Source organism: Topomyia yanbarensis, chromosome 3 (genome assembly GCF_030247195.1).
Source record: "Topomyia yanbarensis strain Yona2022 chromosome 3, ASM3024719v1, whole genome shotgun sequence".
Lineage (NCBI taxonomy): Eukaryota > Metazoa > Arthropoda > Insecta > Diptera > Culicidae > Topomyia > Topomyia yanbarensis.
The window spans coordinates 273,240,038-273,264,105 of NC_080672.1; the positions used below are offsets into that span (position 1 = coordinate 273,240,038).

Sequence of the window (24,068 nt, forward strand, 5' to 3'; positions counted from 1 at the left end):
TACAACGATTTGACAAATCTTTATTCTACAAATATGTTATAACTTCATCAAATGAACGCCTACATCAAAACTTATTACAGATTCAGAAAGTAGACAAAATTTCACGAAAGATTCAATGAATATACTGGAAGAGGATTGTTTTATGACCGATAATGTAACGTGACGTTACAACGCGTCACAAATTAGAACTTTCAACGTATTTCTATAAAAGTGAAATCATAAAATTCTAGTAGGTATATTCAGTTTATGTTTATTGAATCATTCGTAAAATTTTGTCTACTTTCCGAATCTGTAATAATTTTTGATGTAGGCGTTCATTTGATAAAGTTATAACATATTTGTCGAATGAAGATTCGTTAAATCGTTGTAAACGTCACGAATGAATGTATCATATAAACATTTCAAGAACATTTTAAAACCCGTCAACTGAACCGTCAAACGGGGTTACTTGCAATAATTTTCTACATCAAAGAAGTATAACAAAAAATGCTGAAACTTTTGAATAATATTCAACATGCACTAGCGCCAATGGGAGTAGGAAGAATACTAAATGGTACTTATGATATAAAAATATCTTTTCCTGTTTTCAGGATGGCCAAAAGATAGGCCTGTTGCAAGTTACTCTGCATATGGGGTAACTTGCAACATACATTTTCAGCCGATTTTCACAAGTGGACAAGGTTTTTTAGGATCTTTTAACAAGGTTTAGAATATAATGTCGATTAAATAACCACCCCCATTTGATACACCAAAAGTAGCTGTTTTTAGGCATTTTGCATGACGTTGGACAGCATTTCGGGCTTATGGGGGGGGGGGGGGGGGTCAGTAAAAAAACTCCTTAATTGATTTTTTTTCTCAAAAACTCAACGTAGGGGTTAGGTAATTTTTACATAGAATGTGTATGCAAAGTTTGAAAGAAATCGGTCAAGTAGTTTATCAATGGCAGGTAACACCGCAAATCATGTTTTTCCAGAGACGTTCCACAAAAAGCTTCATCACCGAGTCGTTTATCGATATATTTGCATGAAAAAATTACAGCATGTTATTGAAATGATACACTATAATGTACAAAAGTTTTGATCAATTCGCTTCACGCAGAGTTTTAAACCGTTTTTTTTCACACTGAAACCTTTAACCCCCCCCCCCCCCCCCTAAATCCTACAGAAAAAAGTCTGGTATCGTTAAATACGGAGAACGAAGAGGCCATCTAAATCACGGGTATACCCCATTATGCATAAATACGTTTGGCATAATGGACGTTAGGCATAAATTACACTGCGAAACAAAATAAAAAAAAAATTGTAGCGAACGAAAAAAAAATGGCGAAAGTTTGAGGTCCCAGGAAACCACTCGTGAAGAAATTTTTGAAAAAAAAAAAAAATGGAACGGGGCTTCACAGTTTTAAACCAAAGTTTGTATGGAGAACTAGGGGTGTTCAAGAGGCAAGATGTCAATGAAAATGGTCATCTTAAATTTTCGCATAAAGTCTTACATAAAATGCTTGTTACATCGAAAAAGTAATCTATGCAAGTTTTTAGCTCAATCGGACATCATTAAAGGGGTGCAACGGTTGAAATGTAACGTTTTTTGAAATGTACCGTTGCAGTGAACGTGATGTCTCAAAAACTATTCATCCGATCTTCATAAATTTTTTTTTGAATTGTTTGTATTAATATTCTCGTGTACTTTAACGGTTCTTTTTTGATCCGATAATTTTCGATTCTTCGCAATGAATGTTTGTTTAAAATTTTTAACACCACAAAACACAATTTTTTCATCGGAAAATAATTTTTTATTGGGAAACCGATCCATTCAAGTACACCACAATCCATTTTTTTTCAATAATCTTTTTACTTTTTTGATTTCCGTTGAGCGGTTCGGCTTGGAGAGCGTTCACCGCAAACCTCTGACAAAAAAACACGTTTCGGGGGATAGGCCATAACTTCACCAACTCACTTTTTCGCCACAACTTTGTATATAACCCCTTAAAACCAAAGTTTTGTGAAATTTAAAAAAAACTCTGCTGTAGCCTATGTTGATGCTGTACATAACACTGCAGATTTCCATAGGCTCCAAAACTTAATGATTGTTTAAAAAACGAAAAACAAGAGTAGGATTAAAATCTCTACAATAACGAAAGCCTCGCGATTGCTTCTATATTTTTTGGTGGATTATGCCTATCGTCCATTATGCCTAACGTATATTATGTCAACCGTCCATTATGCCTAACATATATTACACCAATCGTCCATTATGCCTAACGTTCATTATGCCTAATGTAATTATGTCTAACGTATGTACTTACGTACTTATACCTAACGGATTTATGCCAAACGTCGCGCACCCCCAAATCACCATTTTTTGAGACAACGCGTCCTCGGAATTTGTTCAGCAAGACCGACGATTATTTTGGAGTACACTCCGACCCAAACAACTATTGAATAGGAATGGGGAGTTACTACAGACCCGTATTCGAGAAATTCTTCACCAAATTACGGATTGTCTTGTTTGTAGGCGCCGAATGCCTCCCATATTTTTTAAGATAAGCACGCACAGTTTTCACTATTGAACGATCGTTTTCAATGAAACGATTTCAGCGCGTTCTTTTGGTGTAAATCAACACATAGCTAAAATGGCACTAAATGACGTTTCAGAATTGTGTTTATCTGTCAAAATCGGCTGGAAAATGGCGGAGTTGTTCAATGTTGAAATAGGTTACATCCAGATGGCGCTCGCTGTATGATCTGCGTTGAAGTCTACTGAAGTATAATTTCTTTTAACTCTAGTGCATAGTGGCGTAGTAGCGGGTGTGGGGGGGGGGGGGGGGTACTGCAACACGGAGAAGGACGACCGGCAAGTTAAAGTGAAAGAAAGTCTTTAACAAAAACCTCTTTGTTGAGTCACTTTAGCGAACAGCGGAATCAAGCACGTTGATGCGACTGATCTAACAAGAAGGATTGTGACGTTACAGTGCCACGAAAACTGGAGCCATGCAGTATACGGCGTGAAGCTTACTGGTTGAATGAGTAGCTCAGTACGCTACACGCAGCTTGTCTTAGAGCCAGAAGGCGGGCTCAGAGAGCGAGGTCGGAGAGTGAGAGAGGAGCGCAAGCGACGTTTCGAGTAGGTAGGGACGCTTTAAAACGGGAGATCAAGCTTAGCAAGCCAGTTTGCCATAAGTAACTGTGCTGAGAAGTAGACGTCAATCCCTGGGGGACGCGTACTGAGTCGTCATAACGAAAATGAAGGCTCGTCGACACAAGCTAAAATAAGCTAAAGATAGTCGTTGAGGGTCTCTTGCCGAAGCATAATTCAACTACCTGGGCACCGACACCGTACGGCGAAGAAGAAGGAACTAACACAACCGAGTAGCAAGCGACTAACGGCGAGCTCAATGACGCGTTGATGCAACTAAAATCAAAGAAAGCCCCTGGTCCGGATGGAATACCAAACGTGGCGCTGAAAGCTGCGATCCTGGCATATCTGGACATGTTCAGGATGCTACTTCAGAAGTGTTTAGATGATGGAAATTTGCCCAAAATGTGGAAGGTACAGAAGCTGGTGTTGTTGCCATAGTCAGGGAAGTCACCGGGCCATCCAGCCTCGAATAAGCCAATGCCGTAGCGCTGCACAGAAGAATTAGCCAGATCCTGAAGAGCTACTTCCAGAATAGAGTACTGCTGTACGAGACGAACGAAGAGCAGAAGTCAATGCGAGTCGCAGCGGGCGTTCCTCAGGGCTCCATTCTCGGTCCAACTCTTTGGATGTACGATGGGGTCTTAACACTGCGGCTGCCCGGGAAAGTGAAAATCGTGCATTTCGCGGACGACGTGTCATTATCGGTGATGAGTGGGACAGTTGGAGCGGTGCAGGTATCCGTGACGGAGACAATAGACGAAATCGAGAGCTGGATGGACGGGGTTAAGCTGCAAATAGCTCACCGGAACGGATGTGTTGCATCGAAACGTGCACTGAAACAATTGGGAGTGATAATCGACGATCGGTTTAATAACCACGTTTATTTATTACGCGAAAAGTCGGTCTGTTATTTAGTGTTTCGTCATCGAAAAGCTGAACAGGACATTCCGGCTGGTGGTCGTATGATTGCGTACAGAATAATATCTTCAGAGGCAGTATGCGTTATCGCCGAGATGATCCCCATCTGCATCACCCTGGCGGAGGATATCAAGTGTTACAATCAATGAAACGCAAACCTGAAACCTGAGGAAATGATGAGAATCGATTCGATGGTGACGTGGCAGCAGGAATAGGACAATAAGGAAAAAAGAAAGTGGACCTACCGGTTCATCCCAAACCTGTCGACGTGGGTCAATAGAAAGCACGGAGAGATGACCTTCCACCTGAAACAGCTCCTGTCGGGTCACGCCTGCTTTGGGAAGTATCTTCATCGGTTCGGGTGCGCAAAGTCAACTTTGTGCCCGGAGTGTGAGAACGTCGAGGAGACACCGGATCATGTGGCCTTCGAATATCCGAGGTTTGAAGCGACGTGCAGGAGGACCGGGTATCAACCCGAATAATATAGCCTACAGAATGACAAGCGATGTAAAGACGTGGAACGTAGTCACTGGAGTTATAATGTAGATCATGAGCGTCTTACAGCGGAACAGGCGTGATGAACCTCGAGCAACGATTTCGGGAGAGCAATCACCGCCATGGAACTCTCCGCAGAAGTAAACTAGATCCACCGCCGAGGACTAGTCGAGTGGACTGTAACAGAGCGCCGAGCATGGGTCGTAGAAACGCCAGCAAACTGAACACCACGCTTCATCCGTAATCGCCAGACCAACTACGGCACCCCACCAGTTATTCCGATAGCAATATAACGAAGACCAAACAAGAATCGGTATTGGGAGAACTTCTATCGTCAGGGAACTCTCTGTCAGCGTAAGCTAGATTCACCGATTGGGACTAGACTGAGTAGACCACAGTGAGACACCACCAGTCGTAGGTCATCGGGCACCAGTGAACCGGACGCCCTGTTTCATCGGAATCGCCGAACTTACCTCGGCAGCTAACTGATTATCTCGGTTTCGGGAGAACTTCTCTTGCCGGGGAGCTCTCCGCCGGAGTAGATCAGGTCCATCGTCGAAGACTAGACCGAGAAGTTCGCGAGGAAAGCGGGGAGCTGAATGGCTCAACAAGAAAGTAGTGCTAAACGGCACAAGAAGGGAACTAAAGGGCTTAAAGAAGTTGCGGTGTTGAATGGCACCGGACACGTAGTCAAAGGGCTCAAGCAATTTTAGTACTGAAATCAAAGAAGAATCGGTATCGAGAGAACTTCATTCGCCGGGGAACTCTCCGTTAGCGTACAGTCAGATTCACCGCCGGGAACTAGACTGAGTAGACCGCGACGAGACACCACCAGGCGCTCCGGGACTCCAGGAAACCGAACACCCTACTCCACTGGAATCGCAAATTGACCTCGGCACCTGCCTGGTTGGCTCGCTTTCGAACTTCTCTCGCCGGGGAACTCTTCGTCGGAATAGACTAGATCCATCGACGGGGACTAGACTGAGTACTTCGCGAACAAGTCGGAAGCTCAACGAGGAAGTGGTACTAAATGGTACAAGGGAACCGAAGGGCTCAGTAAATTAGACAGTTTGAAGTCCAGATTCTCCTCGTAGGGTAATAGCTTTAATTCTAGACCCACAGCTACCTAAGATGACCAACTCTGACGAAAAAATCCGTACACTATGCGAGCCGTGTACCTGTGCGTGGTGAACGATTACGCTTCGTTGTTGAATGGTGTACGGATTTCTTCGTCAGAGTTACTTATACCATACCGAAATTGCAACCTTGTGTGGAGGGTCGTAAACTGGTAGTGTTTCAAAAATGGGTGCTGTAACCCTACTGAAAGAACTAACTGCTAAGTAGTTGGATAGGAGTGTGTGCTGTGCACATAATAAAACCTCTTCCGTAGGTAATGCCGCAAGGTAATGCCGGGGAGGAATCAGGTTGCGTGTAAGAGTAGTTGTGTTAGCTAATTGGGTGGCTATATAACGTTGTGGTTGGGTTTTAAACATTTTTTTGCTCTCTAAAAACATATACACATACATACATATATTGTATATCTATACAAAAAATATTCATATCCCCCCAACCCGAAAAATTTTCTTACTACGCCACTGTAACTAATCAACAAAAGCGTGCAGATAATCCATAAAAGTGCCAGCCTCCTCACGCTATTTGTTTAAATGTTAACCCTTTATAAGGCAGTGGCAACTATATTGCCACCTTTTTGTTTAGTCAATAACACAGGAATATGAAGTGAAAAGTATTACAATCTTATGAAATCTACTTGTTAGGAGTCTGACAACTCTTCTTGTTACTTCTTATTGAGATACAGTGAAAAGTGTCAGATTGGTGAAGAGTTTTTTGAAAAAAATAATACTCAGGACTCTATAAGTTGGTGATGCAAAATTGTAAAAACAACTATTTTCAATCTGAAAATTTGGTTTATGAGTGGTAAAAATTGCAAAAAAATAAATAAAATGAATAAATGAACGTCTGTAATCTGTGGTCTCATTTTTCAACTTATCCTCAGATTCTAGGGGTTATTTACTGTTAATCAGGTAATAACCAGTAACCCACCTTAATTTCTTTCTGAATTTCTGATCCAGCTCGATTTGTCTTTATATTTGCACCAATTTCGTTGGAAATATATCAAACATTACGAGACTGACGTCCTGTAACGGGAGGTAGCAAGTATATTTTCAAAACAGTTTTTATCACGAAATAAATGTAAATATATTCTAAACTAGTTTCTATTAATATAACTTAATATAACTTTCATTAATAGCCCCAAACTCTGGGCCTTATAAAGGATTAAAAACTGTTAAAAACTATATTAACATCCTGTGTTTTTTATTTGCTTCTTGCAAACTGATTTCAATGGATTCTTTCAGAAAGACGTAAAAATGGCTGAGTTCGAATTAACAACCCTAATTATGTATGCATCGACATGGAACATCGCTATTCATTAAATATAGAGTTGCACAAGTAACTTGGATAAGCATTAACATAAGACGTGTTAAATACTTTGAACATTCGTATCTAGTTATATTGGGTACTTTTACTAAATAGCAAAGTTTGTGATCAGTTACACAACTATTATAGTTGTGACCAATAAAGGTAATTTGTTAGAGAATGTAGATATTGTTGTGCAACTTGTTGGACTGCTTGTATAACATAGCAATGTTTCTGTTTGATTAAGATTTTTTAAAGCATCCGTTATAGATTTCACCCTAATAACAATTCTCTTCAATGCATTAAAATTTTTGATGAACCGGAGAATATAAAAATGAATAGCAATGTTTCTGTTTGATTAAGATTTTTTAAAGCATCCGTTATAGATTTCACCCTAATAACAATTCTCTTCAATGCATTAAAATTTTTGATGAACCGGAGAATATAAAAATGAATATTAATATTAAATACGCTACGTACAAGCAACATTACCAAACAGGCAAGAACATATAGTACACAAAAAGATATTTTTTTTGGAAACGAGAAGGTAGTTTATACATGGTATTTATAGCATCATATTTTTAAATCTCAAATAGTACGTACAATCCGGAGCGGACATACACAGCACTGTAACATACAAAATCAAAAAAACTATTTACACAGCTTTCGCGTGGTTTAGAGTAAACCAATCATAAGAAAACTACATTACTACGAGGTCTTTTGATATTACAGTTCAACAACAAAAGATTATTATTGGTAGAGTATAGACATACATAATAAGGCGACATAGAACAGGTCGAACTCAACACGGTGTGTCTGCCCAAATCAAGGTGTGGTATAGATAGATAGTATAGATTGATATTGATTGTTGGAAGGAAGAAAAAATACGATAGAATATAGAAAAGATAGAACAATTATAGCGAACGGACCGCGATTCTGGGGACGTCCTGGTACGCGCATATCGGGCATATGTTTTGCCATTTCCGGCGTTTGCATACCGCAGCAGAAATCCGCATCTGCAAAGAGGAAACATGAAAACATACTTGCAGTGTGTTGTTGTGTGAAGGTCTTTATTAGGTTTTGTAGTACGGAAGAATAATTTTCTAGCAACACGTGCTGCTGTTTTATAGAAGATAGATTCGTAGTAGTAGTAGTAGTATGTTTGGTTTTAATTTCTTGAAACAATGACAATCGTGACAGACAGCCTCCTTCGCCCTGGAATCGTTGTCCCATAGATTGTGATATGTGGAAAAAATCTTCAAAACTCTCGGTTCGTTTTTGGTGTAATTCAAAGATTATTTACATGCGAAACTATTACTATTCTTAAATAAATAATAAAATGGAATATTGGAATGTGTATCCTGGACAGCCTTAGGTGTTGATAGGATTCGAATGTAATTGTAGTGCTAACTATTTATATGCTATAACAGTGCAGGAAAAAGGTGTAATGAAAAAGTAATGAGCATCACTGCAGCTAGAAAAAAAAAGAATGCTGGGAACATAAAGAGAGGCAAAAATAATCAAAATATATTACATAGGCCAAAAACATAAAAGCTCAAACCAAATCAAGCCGATAGTATATACATGTGCATAGTGAAGCAGAATATCGAAAGAATGCCATCATCAAAGAGTATGACAGCACTGCTAGATGGTAATAAAGCATGGTAGTGGGTGGCACTTACCATCAACTGGTGGCAGCAACCTTTTGTCATATCGCGAGCCTTTTAATAGATGATCTAAAATTTCTTTGTCTGACTTTCCTTCGGCGAATCTGTGTGCACAATGGGGACGCGATCAGTACCACCGGCAGGCCAGAGCCGAGGTGAAGGACGCCGAAATCACGATGTAGCCACCATAGTGGGTCAAGGCATAATGAGAAAGTAAAAGAAAATTAGTGTGGGTTGTATTTTTTGTCGGTTTCGTTCGGTCGTTGCTTTGTTTGTGGCTTGTGGTTGCTTTCCGAAGGTAGAAACCAAACGTGGTTGGGAAGAGGGAAGGGGTAGATAAATCGCTACATTACGAAGCATGGAATCAGGTAATATATTCCAGCTTTGTTGATGTTACGTGCGCAAGACGCATAAACTGAACTGGACATGCAATGGGATATACCAGCACTACAACAAAAGGAAGAGAGTTCTAAGCTTGTCCAGGTTTTACTAGAGTGCCATTGTGCTTTCTTGTAGATTTTCTTTTTACGAATAATAAAACGGATAAAGTGTGCGCTATCGTTGCATTCTCTAGTAGTAACTGGTTTGTTTTTATTTACCGTGTCTTTCCTCGCCTGGTAGCAACATTTGAGGAACATATGTTGAGTTAATGTGTTGTTCAAATGCATTATTAAACGGGAGAAATAGTTTTAATAGTCAATGACACTAATCTACTGCGTATATTTTTCAGCAAGTTGCGTCTATGTATCTGTTACTGGAAACTCTAGAGTACTTTACTCTGGCAGGAATTGTTGCCCTATCAGTTTCTTGGACAGTAGGCGGAGTTTATGGGAGAATAACAAAAGAGACTGGCAAGTAGTGCCCAAAAGCTAGGACACAAAAGATCAGAAGATGGGGTGGGACATGTCTGTTGGAAAAAGGATCAGTGGCGAGGATTACGTTAATTGATAGTTTCGAATAACTAGCACTGTACAACTATCTATCTAAGAACTTAGCTGCAAAGTTATTCAGCTTTAAATAAGTGCGTAATATGGTCTGTGAATTGAAATAAGATGCCGTTCAAAATTCATCATCTCCTTTAACAATATTTTATTGAGCTGTTTAACGTTTTTTGACAACTAAGCTAACACACGATCGTCATTTTTTTTAAATTGTTTAAATTTTCGTAACAATTTCATAATGAAAAATATTCGCTTGATCAACGATTTCAAATTTTGGAATTTTACATTAAAAATTATCCTACGACCAAACAGTTTTTCCAATGTTTGCTACCGAAAAATATTTTTTTAAGACGTGATTTGTTTTTATATATCAGGAATCAGAATATATTGGCTCGATTGGAACGTTTCCCATGTTTTTAGGAGATTTGTGCCTTGCCATGTCATCTATTTACTTTCCCGCTGATAAGGAAAAGGAAGGGGAAATACAGAAGATAATCGCTCTGGGTTAGGATCAATAGCATTTTCTTGAAATACAACTTTCTGTACAGAGGTTTATCTATGTATGGGGAACCTAAAATCCGGATACGTAATTGTATAACTGAAGGGGAGGTTACATATCAAATAATATGAAGTTCCGTAATCGGTTTTACAAGGATTACACGATTAATACTCAGCACACTAAATAGTAGCATTATGATAATTGACTTTGAAATGCGCAGTCAGTGCTCTAACTAGAATATTACAATTGAGCGGCTGAAAATAAAAGTCGCAAGGATAGAACGTGCTTCGTAAAACCCGTTTCAAATATATTAGAATATAACTAATCGGAAATAAACTTCCAGCGTAAAAATCTGACAGAGATCCTTCAGCATAAGAATCGCTTAAAAAGTTTTCACCCGTTAAACTTAGCAAGGACGAACCGCAAGTATAAAACTGTTTAAAAATAAATAAATCGTATGCAGGAGTATCCGTATATCGTGATGTTGAAGATTAAAAGTCGGTTAAAAACCAATTTGCAAAAATCGGATATATTTTTTTCGGTTTTTATGCTGAAGTTTCCTTTATCCGACTCTTAGTCCCAATCCATTTTCTATGCTTGAAATTTTAATCCGGTTTTTTTTATATACTAGCATATTTGAAACGGCTTTTACGAAGCATGATCTGTCCTTGCGATTTTTATTTTCGGTCGCTCAATTGTGCTTGAAAAAATTCAAGAAATTCCTTGACATTTTCTGACTCACATCGTGCAGAAAAGTTTTTATTTGAATGCAAGTTTGCAAGATACGCCGATGGTTTGGAAGCATCCCAAGAGCAAATCTTGTGCATTATTCAGCTTATCGACAGTGGTAGAACTGAATATGGACCAACGAAGTCAGTCGCTGCACCCGCTCTAGCCAATTCGTTCGCTGATTCTTTTCCAGTAAAACCGGAATGACCGGGTACCCATAGTAGTCGAATAACATTTAAAATGGTAAGTTCTTCGATTTGCGATTACAATTTTCGATCATGAATCTACGATTTGCATTCAACAAGCGATTACAATTTTCTGATCTTGAAGTGTTTTTAGAGAAGCTTGAATGTCAGAGCAAAAAAAAACTCTTTTACCGCAAATTCCGTGTTGAAGTGTCGATTGTACGTACACAGAATGGCGAAAGTTGGAATTGGAATACGGTACAGTATCTATCAAGCGAATGAGATTGGCCTACTCTCATTTCACGACAATAGATACTTAAGCTTAAAATCAAAGTTTTATGAAATTTTAAGAAATAACATCTTCCAGGTTAAAATGAACATTTTTGACCATCGATTTTTTCTAACGAGCTGGGCTTAGGAGCGGAACAAATCCAAATGATGGCAGGGGTTTAGGGTTCCAATTAAATCATCGTGAAGTAATTTTTGAAATAAATTGAAACGAAACTTCTCAGTTCAAAACTAAAGTTGTGCACGGTCCCTGCATATTTCATATATACGCTCAAGATTTTCCACAGTTATCCAAGTAACTAGTGAAATGTTAGTGTACATTATAGCTGCTCTACTAAGTCTTATGCGGTTTCACCTTAAATCTGTTTGTACTTAGAAATGCATGGCTTAACCATGATATGTAAAAACTATCTGCCATACTTTTTATTTTACAACAAATTTAAAATCGAAGGTTAGGGTGTTTCTTTGAAAAACTTTTATTTAAGTTTATGAGAAGATTGTGTCTAATTTAGCAACTAAGCATATTTTTATCAAGGTAATTTTTTTTATTACTTTATCTGAAAGTACAACTCCTTTAGAATGTTTTCCCAAATTTTTATAGAGATCCGAGAAATAGATCGAAAGTTGCAGCGCTTCCAAGCGCGCTTCGTCTACCAAGAGCAGTAAAAATTTGGATTTTCCGTGCCGAAAAACTACTCAATCAATTTTCTTAATTTTTTTTTTTTCAATTGATCGTAATTAATTTTTCTCGTACTTTAACGATTCCCTTTTTATTCAAAAATTTCTGTTCATGGATAAAAAATTTCTAATACAATTTTTAGAGCTTAAAACAGCGATTTTTTACTAAAAACGTTCTCGAATGCAGGAAAGAATTATTATTTATTCAATTAATCGTTAAGGTACGAGGAATACTCATATACTAATGAAATTTTTTGATTTTTGGAATTTTAGATGATCTATTGGTCTTCAGTCGTGATCACCGCAAACCTCTTAAATCAAAATCTGTTTTAATCCACGTAGAGGTGCAATTGTGCCTTTCTCATTTTTCCAAACTATGATTTAATAGCTGGTTCGTACAATATGACATTATGGAAATGTCTTTCATTCTTTTTACACTTGGTAAGTATATATAAGAGCACCTCTTTGCATTCATCGCGGTATCGGTTTAAATCGGAGTTTTCTATGTGATCGCACTCCACAACCCGTAACTCCGGAGCTGGAAGTCGGATGGAGATGAAATTTAATATCAGTTTCCGAGGACGCAACAAATTTAATTTGCGACTAAGTTGATCAAATCGGTCTAGCCATTTTCGAGAAACCAATATAACCGTTATTCTGAATTTGGATGCTTCCGGATCCGTCGATGGTGGTCAGTGTGGCCAAACAGACTTTGAATGACTGTTGGTGACCTAGATCTACAAATTCAACAGTTGTGTTTACATTTTGGAAAAAAATCATCTTTTTACATTCATCGCAGAATTCATTAGAATCGGGATTTGCTTCGTGATCGTACGTATCACCCTGTAATTCAGGAACCAGAGCTCGGATCCACACAAAATTCAACAGCAGCTGATGGACCTTTCTTTTAAAATCAAGTTTGTCAAAATCGGTTCAGAAAATTCCGAGAAACCGATGTGGACAAATCAACAAATTTTGTTTAGTAACCATACTCTTCAACTCGTAATCCGGAACAAGAAGTCGGTTGAAAATCAAATTCAATAGCAACCTATGGGAATATTATACCTTTCATTTGAATCTTAGTTTGTAAAAATCTGTTCAGCCATCTCCGAGAAACCGATGTGAACATTTTGTTAACAAATCCGCACATACACACACATACATACATACATACATACACACATCCATACACACATACATGCACACATACATACACACAGATATTTTGCGATCTCGGCGAACTGAGTCGAATGTTATATGAGCCTCGGTTAGAAAGGTTGCTCCATCAGCCATGATATAAATTTTAGAAAAGTTTGTCAATTGTTTCATAAAATTTATCAGTTTTGAGAGGAACAAATGAACTGCAGTCTTCAAGTCTTCCAGTCTTCTCATCTTCCAATCCTCCAGTCTTCATTCAAGTTTGTTATGAATATATACCAAATTCGTTACTGATACTTTTTGCATGCATCAGGCAACTAGCAGCTGGGAAAATTGATTCTGAGATGATTATGATTTTCATTGGTTTATTTTTCGATAAAAATACACTGAAAAAATAAAAATTCAGTTTGGACAAGGAAAAGCTTTTTTTCAAATAACTTTTTTTCCTTCAAAGTGTCTAACTTGAATTTTTGACGGTAGGTAGGGAATATAATTATCTATCTTGGAACAAAATTTCATCCGAATCAAAAATGTTTTTTTTTGTAAATCGACTTTAAATTTTTAAAATCGATTTTTTCAGTGTAGGAGTCAATGAAGAATGCTTTCAATATTTTTTTTCAAAAATTTGATTAATGTTGTGAAAATCACTCCTACAACATTTTTTGTAGGACTTGTCATTTATAGACTAGAGCCATTTGAAAAAAAAATGGTAAAGAAAGTTTGGCCCTTTTCAAAAGACAGGCTAGATCATTTTTAGAAAAACAAAGTATGCAAAGTGGCTTTTTGTGACAAAGTCTTCATGTACAGAAAGTTTCATTAAAATCTGAGAGGGCGCTGCCAACATTTGTTCGAGTTGGCGCGAAATTTTTCTGGGACAAACACAAGATAATTCAATTATAATCATGAATTTATAATTGAGCAAAAAATATATTAAGTGCTTTTATCTTTTGAATGATGGAAACTAGAGTTTTTATGTTCGTCTTCAAAAACTCTGAAAACATCTGAAGGATAGGTTGAAAAAAAACGAAAGCTGAAAATTTTATATTAAAAATTTGGTTTTTCATGAATTACAATAAAATATTGCACTTTGCAATAGTTTTCTATTATTTTAAGGAGTGGATAGGGTGGTTCTAATTTTTTAAAATCAGAAAAAAATAACTTTTTTAATGGTTCGAGATAGAGTTTAGCTGTCTTCCAGAAAATTGGATAAAATAAAATTTTAAAAAAACTGTCGAAGACACTGAAACTCTATACCGTGTACACTTCATTTTTCAAGAAATTTACCAGAAAAAAAACTAGGCTGTTTCTTTAAAACTGGATTTCTTTGTATGACTTTCGCAGTTTTGTTTTTTCTTTAAGATCAATTTAGAAATCTTTCAGATAATTTTAAGGAGAACAATTTGTGTTAATATACCAAAGCTCTAGTTTCTTTCGTTAGAAAGTTATGTATATTTTTTACCAAATATAAATGAGTAAATACTGCAAAATATAAAACAAATATCGTTTTGGCCATTTTTTGGTGGTCTACAAAGCATGCTATTTTATATGACAATAACAGTATTTAATGTGAAGTACCTTAATCGAAGAATTATTTGAAAAAGTTATAGTTTTTATATAAACGTACTCACAACCTTCGAACGAAAAAAGTTTAGTATTTACTGCTTTAAAGCAAATTATGCGCCCTAAAGTAATCCTCAAGCTGGCCAAGGGGAACTTTTGGGTAAAATAAGAACTACTAAGGTTATAGAAATAAAACTGTTTTTTAAGGAACACGCCAAAGTTTATATTTGGATTTCTCGTGCAATGAAAAATATAAAAATTAGAGCTTGCAAATCTTCAGCAAATTTGTCCAAAATGTGTTGTTCTACAACTTCATCAAAACAGTAAAGTTCTATCTGAAACCGTAAAAGTTCAATTTTAAATATTGCTAAAATTGGAACCACCCTAGCATCAGTTTTAATAAAAAGAAGGGAATTGCAAAATACAACAAATTGGCAAATATATTGCAAGTCATTTAATTTTAGCAGAAAGCTAAAATTCCTGCTAAATTCACATTCTGGACCAATGTGCAATGCCGGTTCAGTTGGGTTCGAAGTGCGAGGTGCACTGTATGCCTGTGTGACTGGTATACCCACACGGGTGTACATCTGCACGCTCGCTGAGCGAAGGTACTGCATAGGTAGGCGGTACGTATAGCGAATGCGCCTATGTTTGGTGTGCTGCTCTGATTGCGGTAATAGTGCATACAACGTGTCATTCAATTTGTTCTGCTTCCGGGCAGAGGTTGATAGGAAAATTCGAAGGTCAAAAATGTTCATTTTCACCTGAAAGATGTTATTTTTACAGATGTGATGAAACATTGTGATGAAAAGTTTCTTTCCGTTTTTTTCCAATTTTTTCGCAATGATTTAGTTGAAACCATAAACCCTTGCCATCATTTAGATTGGTTCTTCTCGGTCCCAAGCCTAGTTCGTAAGAAAAATTCGATGGTCACAAAAGCACATTGTTACCTGGTCGGTGGTAAGTCAGACCGGACTAAGTGACAAAATATTGATTTCGAGAAAAACGAGTTTAAAGTTTGAATCGCAGCATCCTTTACATTATGATAGGAAATTAATTTTTGCCATAATTCTTGTTTATTGTTACATATTTCAAATCTGGCAAAAGTCGAATGTAGCTGACGAAATTCTTTAGCCAGTGCTATCATTATCTCATTTTTTGATATTTTGCGACTTAGTCCGGTCTGACTTAACACCGACCACCTGGAAGATGTTATTATTTTTAAATTTCATAAAACATTGGTTTTAAACTGTGAAGTTTCTTTCCATTTTTTCATTGTTTTATTTACTTGAAACCCTAAGCTGCGTAATGTCGAAATGGTCTTTCAGATAGCTTCCCGAATTGCAAGAGAACAGAATGATCGATTTTCATGATATCGATATCAAATTAAAGTTTATATCAAGCTATTCAACGCGAATCTAAAAAATAGAAAAAATCGCCATATTTGGTTATTTAAAAAATACTAAAATATAAAAACATTTATTTAAAAAAAAATTAGGTTCACATTGGAATACATTTTAACGAAAACAAAATTACGTATATAAAATAAAGTCTTCAAAATAAAAAAAAAGTTTGGGCCCTTGAAACTTTTTTTAAAAACGGGCAAAGATGTAGTATAATTTTGACCGTTTATATGACAATCCCATTAATTTAAGAGATTTTTGTTAAGCAAAAAACTTAAAAATAATTTTGATCAGGTTTGATGTATGAATGCTCCAGTGTGAGATCTGTTGCTTGGATCCCTTTGAAAATTTGGGAAAATATTCTTAAACAGTTATACATTCAGAGAGAGAGAATTTTTTTTTTCAATATTTTATAAAACGGTATGTAACTCCTTAACATTTGGAAGACTTTCGGAGAAATCCACATAAACCAGCCTGACGCACTTTAGTGTTTGACTTAATCATCATTTTGATTTAAGTATGCCCATCAGCTTTGTACTGCTATGACTAATTATGAAGAAAGGAAGCATTAGGTACAAGCGTAGCGAAAGCAATTACTAGCCATCAGTGGTGTCATATAAAAGTGATTACATTATGGGAGACCGGAGAAGATTGATCATCTGTGCTTTCAATTTTATTTCGTCTGATTATGTTCATTCAATAAGAAAACGAAGCATTGCACGAGCACTAAAAACTAAAACAATCAATTAGTTCTCATAAACGATAAAGCCAGGGGTTTAATTCCTGCATACTATGCAAAAACAGGTCAATTAACACTGTGTATCTTCTCTGCTCTCCCATATATCAATGCTACAAAAAGTAAATACAATGTTGTTGCTTCGTATATACTTACATAGTGTGTGGTGCTTCTGAGGCAACTGTTGGTATTGTTAGATAACATAATGCTAATATAACGCTAGACGCGGCGTACAAACAGAGTGAGTGTCTTACAAGATAATGGCTACTACTAGCTTTAGCCGCCGCCGTCGCCGTCGTCGTTGTCGCTGTCGCAGCCGCAGTCGTAGTCGCAGTCGTAGTTGCAGAGGTCAAAATCGCTGTCGATGATGTCGGGTGTGATACAGGAGGAGCCGTTGAAGGCAGCTGATGGCTAAAATCGTGACGAAACGAAGTAGATGTCGGTAAGGAGAGGGATGGTGGTGGTGGTAATAATGATGATGCTAATTCCAACAGCGACGACGATGACGAAGAGGGTGTCAGCTTAGTGCAACCAGTTGTGGTTGCTGTACTGCCAATGCATGCAACTGGTGCGCTCGATGGATCAAAAGACAACGACGGCGGTGGCAGCGGTGATAACGACGATGACGATGACAAAGTGGTGCCTCCCGGTCCCGTGCTGGTACTGACGGAGGCCCGGGATGACGAATGTTGTTGGTATTCCGGTGCGCTAGCTAAGGCAGACTCGGTTGGAAATGACCTGCATCCGGTATCGTGGGAATGCAGATGTACAGGTGCAGCAGCTAGCGGTGGTGATACTGGAGGCTGGTCGGAAAGGCTCGCTTTAGGGACGTATGATGTTGTGGTATTACTGATGGAGCTACTTCTCGCGGCTACATGTTTTGTGATAAATTGCGAGAGTTTATCTAAAATGATCGTCGAATACTGGAGTGAGTATGAGTGAAACGGATGGAAAAGGTTGAATGGATAATGGAAACTGGTTCCGAAACAAGCGGTTTCCGATGTCAGCCGGGTTCTGGCGACGTGAGGTCCCGGCAGGGCTGGTTTGCTTTGGCTGCAGGCTTTCCGGTGCTGCTTTTGGTATTTTCTGTTGCTGCTGGTGATGGGGAAAGTGGCAGAGCCAGTTGCTTTTAGTGTCACTGGCGCCGACAATTGACTGCAGGTTAATGGTTCGATCCAACTTTGCTCTGAAGGTGACGTGCGATGATGCGGTTGTTCGCACGTGTAACCCATATTAGGACATCTGCAAAAGACGAAAAAGAAAACCGATATTAGGAAAGTATGGAAAATTGCATGTTGTAAATATAAATCACTGTTTTTTGATTATGTAAGAAATGTAAAGCACTTGCTCAAACTTCCAAGATTTTTTCCGATGCCGATTCTTCTATTCCAATCTCCGGATTGGCACAATAATCGTATGTGTGCGTGTGTGTACTAATCTCATATAATAATCTCAGCAAAAGCAGAATCAATCTTGACGAGATTATTTTGAAATGGCGGAAATTTAACGTGTTCATTTTTTGTGGTAAGATTTTAGGGTCTGTTACGTATCGGTTTCGTAACGTTTACTTGTGGTGGTGGGGCCACACTGTACTCACCAGCTATTAGTGTCGTTTCACTACGGTCTCCTGGAGAAATTCACACTGGGCGGACTTTTCTTCCCACACTATGGTCACTGAGCGAATCGTAATTAATTTTCGGCGGAAACAAGTACCTAAAGGAATGCACTGTAAACAAAATGGACGACACAACTTGTATATAGAGACCTTACACTTTTAATTTATTATTAGTTATTCTTTTGAAAAAGAAACAGAAAATATTTTTTTTTGAATTTTTACTTGCGCACTTTTATTCGACGAAAACTTTCTCTTGGCGATACCGTTGCGGCCGTGATGATCGTTGGTCGACTTTCTTCATGCTGGATGCGGGATGGGCTTCGAGGGTGGTTCAGGAACAGACGGACGATGGCGACGGGGGACTCCAGATGAAGCAGCAACTCGGCCTATTCGTAGCGGAGGCCTGCGTTTCACTACGGGGCCCGGGGAGTGGTACAATGCGCACTGTTAAAACACGAGTGTCTAACACTAAGTCGAGTGGGATGTTTAGCTTTTACGGTCACTACCACCAAAACCCTACCGGTACTTAGGGAATGGTGTCTTCAACGGCGTTCTTTGACTTCGCCAAACACTGACCTTTTGTTGCACTCGCGACGTACTCGTACTTCTGTAGTACTATAAAAACCGGTAACCACACTTATCCCACTCGACTGGCCGAACAAAACTTTGCGTTCGTGTGGCGGTTCTGAACGGCGGGAAATAAGATCCTAAGGATCGACTGGCACAAATACCGAAAACTTTCAACGAAACGCGCGGTCACTTTGTGGTCGGTGACTATCGCTGCTGCGGGTCTTCACTCCTCCGGGCCGATGAACTATTAGAGACCGCATTCCTTTTTCGCGGTAGATTTTATCCTTGCCCTGTCCGTTTTCCAAAATATACCCACCGCGCCTCCTCGCATCCCACCCCGCATTTGATGACGGTGATGATGAGATGACAGGACGATGACGGTTGACATTTACAAAAATTTTATCGTTTTGGTTGGTGTCACGAAATATTTTTAGTACAAAAGCTATCAAGAATATTTAATGTGCGGTACTTGTTTCCTTGATTATTTTTTTAAATATTGAACAATTATAACAAAAAAATATAATAACAAAATGAATAATAAATAAACAAGCAAAATAAATAACAAATATAAATAAATATATAAATAAATAAATAAATAATCCCATAAATATATAAATAAATAAATAAGTAAATAAATCTCTGAACAAATAAATAACGAAACCTACATTTGACACCAACCAGGGCTATTAAGCAGAACTTAAACGCGACTCAAACATGCAAGCACGGAGTAGTAACGGTTTGACGTTTAAATTCTACTTAGACATTTACGAACAATAATTTTAAAGTATAAACAAAGAACAGGCGTCGTCAAATACACGAGATAGACCGTACACTGTTATTTATTTATACGACAAAAAAATAACAATATTTACAAATATATACAAGCTGGGCTCAGTGACCAAAGCGACGATATTGTGACCTAAGAAATCACAGGTCACAGGTCTGTTAAATAAACCATTTATCCTAATAGAAAAAATACCTCATATAGGTTGTCGAAATCCGTTCGCTGCAAACTCAATCAATGATTATTTTGCATCAATTTTTTATACTGAACACATCGGCAGTGTCCGATTCTGACATCATGAAAATAGCTTCCGATTTCGAGCTGCTGCTAATTATGTAATAATCAGTGCTGTATCACTGTATGCCTTCTCCAATGACGCAGCAAAACTGGTATGAAGCTATCGTCAAATGGGGTAACTTATCGACACACACATACACACAGGTAGGGTAGATTTTAATTGGCTCACGAAACAGACATCAGTACTAGGAGAAATTCTGCCACCGGAGAACTCTCAGTAGGAGTATGGAGCCTTCACCGTTGGGGAATATCCGAGTAGATAGTGATAAAGCTGGGAACTGAATGACTCACGGAAACAGGAGCTAAATAGCTGATGGGATCAGCAGCTAAACGACTGACGGTGGACGAGAACTGTGTGGTACGAGTTGAGATACTCAGACAGTGTAACATAAACCGGCAACCCTGCGCGTGCGCACTCTTGCTGAGTGCACCCCACCATCTTTGCGTCCGCCATTAACACATCCTCTTTCAGGATTGCCATTGTGAAATCCTAAGGGCTACTGCAAAAGTCGACATTAGGACGCTATATATTTTGATTTCGCAAAAGCATTCGATAAGGTGCCCCACAACATTGCTGTTTTGAAGCTGGAGCGACTAGGCTTTCCTGAGTGGGTAACCAGATGGCTGCATTCTTACCTCTCACAACGTTAGAATTGGCACTACATGCTCAAGCGCATTCGTAACGCCAACCGGTGTGCCTCCAGGAAGTCACCTAGGGCCACTGATCTTTCTCTTATTCATCAACGACCTCTGCACCCGCATCAACTCTGACGAACTGCTCTATGCTGATGATCTGAAAATCTTTCGTTCAATTACTTCAGCACTGGACTCTGCTGTGCTCCAAGACGATATAGCCAATATAGAGGAATGGTGTTTGCTGAACGCTGTGCGGATCAACATTGATAAATGTAAGATGATAAGTTTCGGACGCTTGGCAAATATAAGGCGTTGCGAATATACTCTTCAAGCCTGTGTCATTGAGCGGGTGGATTCTATCCGTGAATGGGAGTGTTATTCGACAGAAAACTTCGTTTCACCGACCACATCACTGCAACAACGGCGAAGGCTTTTGCAACATTTGGTTTTCTAAAACGGAACGCTGTCGATTTTGTGGATGTCTACGCACTGAAATCTTTATACTGCGCACTGGTCCGGAGCACTTTGGAGTATACGCCATACAACGCCGTTCAAACTAGCCGACTGGAGCGCGTTCAGAGAAGTTTTGTACGATTTGCTCTCAGAAAATTGGCTTGGAACGACCCTATCCGTCTTCCGCCGTATAATAATAGATGCATGTTGCTAGATTTGCCAACGCTGGAGTCTCGCCGCACGTTCTTGCAAAGAATGTTCATTTTCGATATGTTGTCGAACAATATTGACTATCCCGACAATCTCTCAAGGATTCATTTATTTGTACCCCCTCGTGATATAAGGAATCGTCCGCTTCTGTGGATTCCCAGGCACCGCACAGCATATGGCCAGAACAATCCGCTAGCCAGATGCGGTAGCAGATTCAACGAAACTGTTTTAGTTTATGACTTCCATACCACCAAATCTAACTATAAGCTTGCAATTAGAAATTTTTAACATTGACACTAGTAATAGCATTAAGTGTAATCTGTACGATGTATATCAAAGATGTAATAAATAATAGGGACCACCCAGCTGGCTGTGCTTCTGTACGTCTAACCTGCTTGATGGTTGGATCCTGAAAGAGGATGTGTTAATGGCGGATGCAAAGATCGTGGGGTGTACTCAGCATGAGTGCGCACGCACAGGGTTACCAGTTTATGTTCAGCTTGCGTTACACTGTCTGAGTATCTCAACTCGTACCACACAAGAACTAAATGGCGACGTAATAGATGGAGACGAAAAGCAAGAGTTGAGAACTGAATGGTTCAAAGGTCGAGCAACGTCATGAATCAAGATAACTGCGGTGAACTAATGTGTAAAAGAAAGAGGTGCGAAGTAAGTACAATGAGCCGCATACGAAGTAATACCTTGAAGTAGAGAAGAAGGGTTGAAAAAAGTAAGGAGTATTTTTAGTGGTTAGCCACGAAAGTGAGTTCTGAGTCCCACATCGTGCTAATATAGGTACTACAGACCAGGCTTTTGCATCATTTTAACCTTACTATAAAAAACATACATACAGACTCATACTTGGCCCTCCAGGCCTTGTTGAGAATGTTAGTTTTGGGAGCCATTGTATAACCTTTCTATATGAGAAAAACAGAAACAGCTCAATTTCGGGCCGCGAGAATAGAGGACACTCTATCTCTATTGATATCGGAGTTAATGAGTTTTTTTATTCTGTTCGTTTTTTGTGATGCGTTAGCTCGATTGCGCGAATTTATTTTTTTCTTTGTGCATTTTAAATATCTTAAAACTAGACGATTACAGTATTGAAATATTTGTTTCTGGGACTCTCCCGGGTTAACAAGATATGTTCCCTCTCGTGGATTATTAGATTCTTGCTCAACATGAGCGAAAAGAGCAAAGGAAAGGACGCATGGCGAAGCATGAAAATGCTTAAAAATGAATTAAAGTTGTATGAATTGAAGGAATAATAAATAGAATGTATTGAAACAATGTAAAATTATTTGTTGTATTTGGAAAACCAAAATTAAATCAGTTGTACTGCTTTAAGGCTCTCACCCGTAAAAATCAATGGTTAAAACCTGTATACATAGGATGAAACACATTTATTGGACGGTTAATTAGTTCCTTTCATTTTTTTCGGTGAATCTGTGCACCACGCCATTGTGACCGGGTTTAACAGTAGGGAGTCAACTGGAAGGATGTCAGTACATGCGGAATAGGTTGTCCCAAAAAGAAAATCGTTGCTTGAAAAGTCATGGTGCGCAACCCAGGAATGTACGATATGCGTATATTTAACATACTTTTGTTGATCAAATCAATGTTATGAGATTTTTCCTGAATGAAGTAACAAATAAAAGTGAGAAAAAAATAACAGGTAAGTGTTTTGGAAAGCTTGAGGCTTGAGCTTGATCAAAACACAGATATTCTCAGGACGTTTGCCACTATTGTGCAAAATACGCGTACGGCGCTATGAAGACCGCCAATTCCATCAAGAACCATTCAGCGGAGTGCGACTGCGGACTAGGGTTGTAGTACCGGTAATACCGGTACCGAAAATCCCGGTAATACCGACCCATTTTTGGTACCGTAATACCGGTACGGAACAAAAGCCAGTACCGGTATTTTCGGTACCATACAATTTTTTTATGAAAAATATGTGGACTCTCTAGGGGGACCAGTTTCAAAATATCGGTCTGCAAGATGGCTTTTAATTATATTAATTACCTTCTAGATATATCGTTGAGCTAACACCTTTGTGGGGGAATGAGGTGGGGCCATGATCATAATAATTCTAGAAGTTAAACATTACTAGCTCCCGTTGTACTGAACGGAATGTTCAAATTCGGGCACTATTTTGTCGAAATTAAATTTTACCGATCTTATTTTTTAAATAGGCCCGCCCATCACCCCCACACCAAAAGGCTCGCACAGAGAGCTCCCTGATAGTGGACACATCAGTTCTCAACGACAAAAAAAGGCAACACAAGAAAAAAAATATTCGCGAGTGCGCTGAGAAATTAAATTTTAACAATCTTGAACTAAATTTCAAAATATTCACATCTAGTGTCAGGGACGTAAAAATTTGCTATGATTTTTTATTAGCGACATTCTAATTGGTTTCCATTATTCACTGGGTGGCGCGTAATAAGACTATGGTCTAAGTCATGTCTGTATTTGGTTTGCTCTTAAACCTTTATCTATAAAAGAACGAAAAGCGATTTAGTAGCTAACAATTTTAGACTTGGTAAACTGCTTCAAATGGGGAGATTTGTAATTATTGATGACAGCAAAACTCCATAGTTTACAGGAAAGCAAGGAGCGTTGGTATGCATTAGAGAACAGTAGGCAAACGACATAAAGGTCGAAACCAA

At 38.5% G+C, this 24,068-nt stretch overlaps 1 protein-coding gene across 23 annotated transcripts in view; it reads right to left on the reverse strand.

The window, feature by feature from the left end:
• The window catches only part of LOC131689899 (glycine receptor subunit alpha-2), a 460,749-nt gene that overhangs the window by 143,802 nt on the left and 292,879 nt on the right, over window positions 1–24,068 (reverse strand). For 16 of the 23 annotated variants that reach the window (XM_058975262.1, XM_058975261.1, XM_058975263.1 and 13 more), the window contains 4 exons: window positions 16,988–18,073; window positions 9,254–9,268; window positions 8,670–8,758; window positions 7,917–8,003 (listed from right to left, as the gene is read on the reverse strand). In XM_058975262.1, coding sequence (XP_058831245.1) covers window positions 7,917–8,003; window positions 8,670–8,758; window positions 9,254–9,268; window positions 16,988–18,063 — 1,267 coding nt within the window. In that variant the 5' untranslated portion in view covers window positions 18,064–18,073. The remainder of the gene's footprint in view (window positions 1–7,916; window positions 8,004–8,669; window positions 8,759–9,253; window positions 9,269–16,987; window positions 18,074–24,068) is intronic. The other 7 variants (XM_058975282.1, XM_058975277.1, XM_058975278.1 and 4 more) reach the window with 3 other exon arrangements.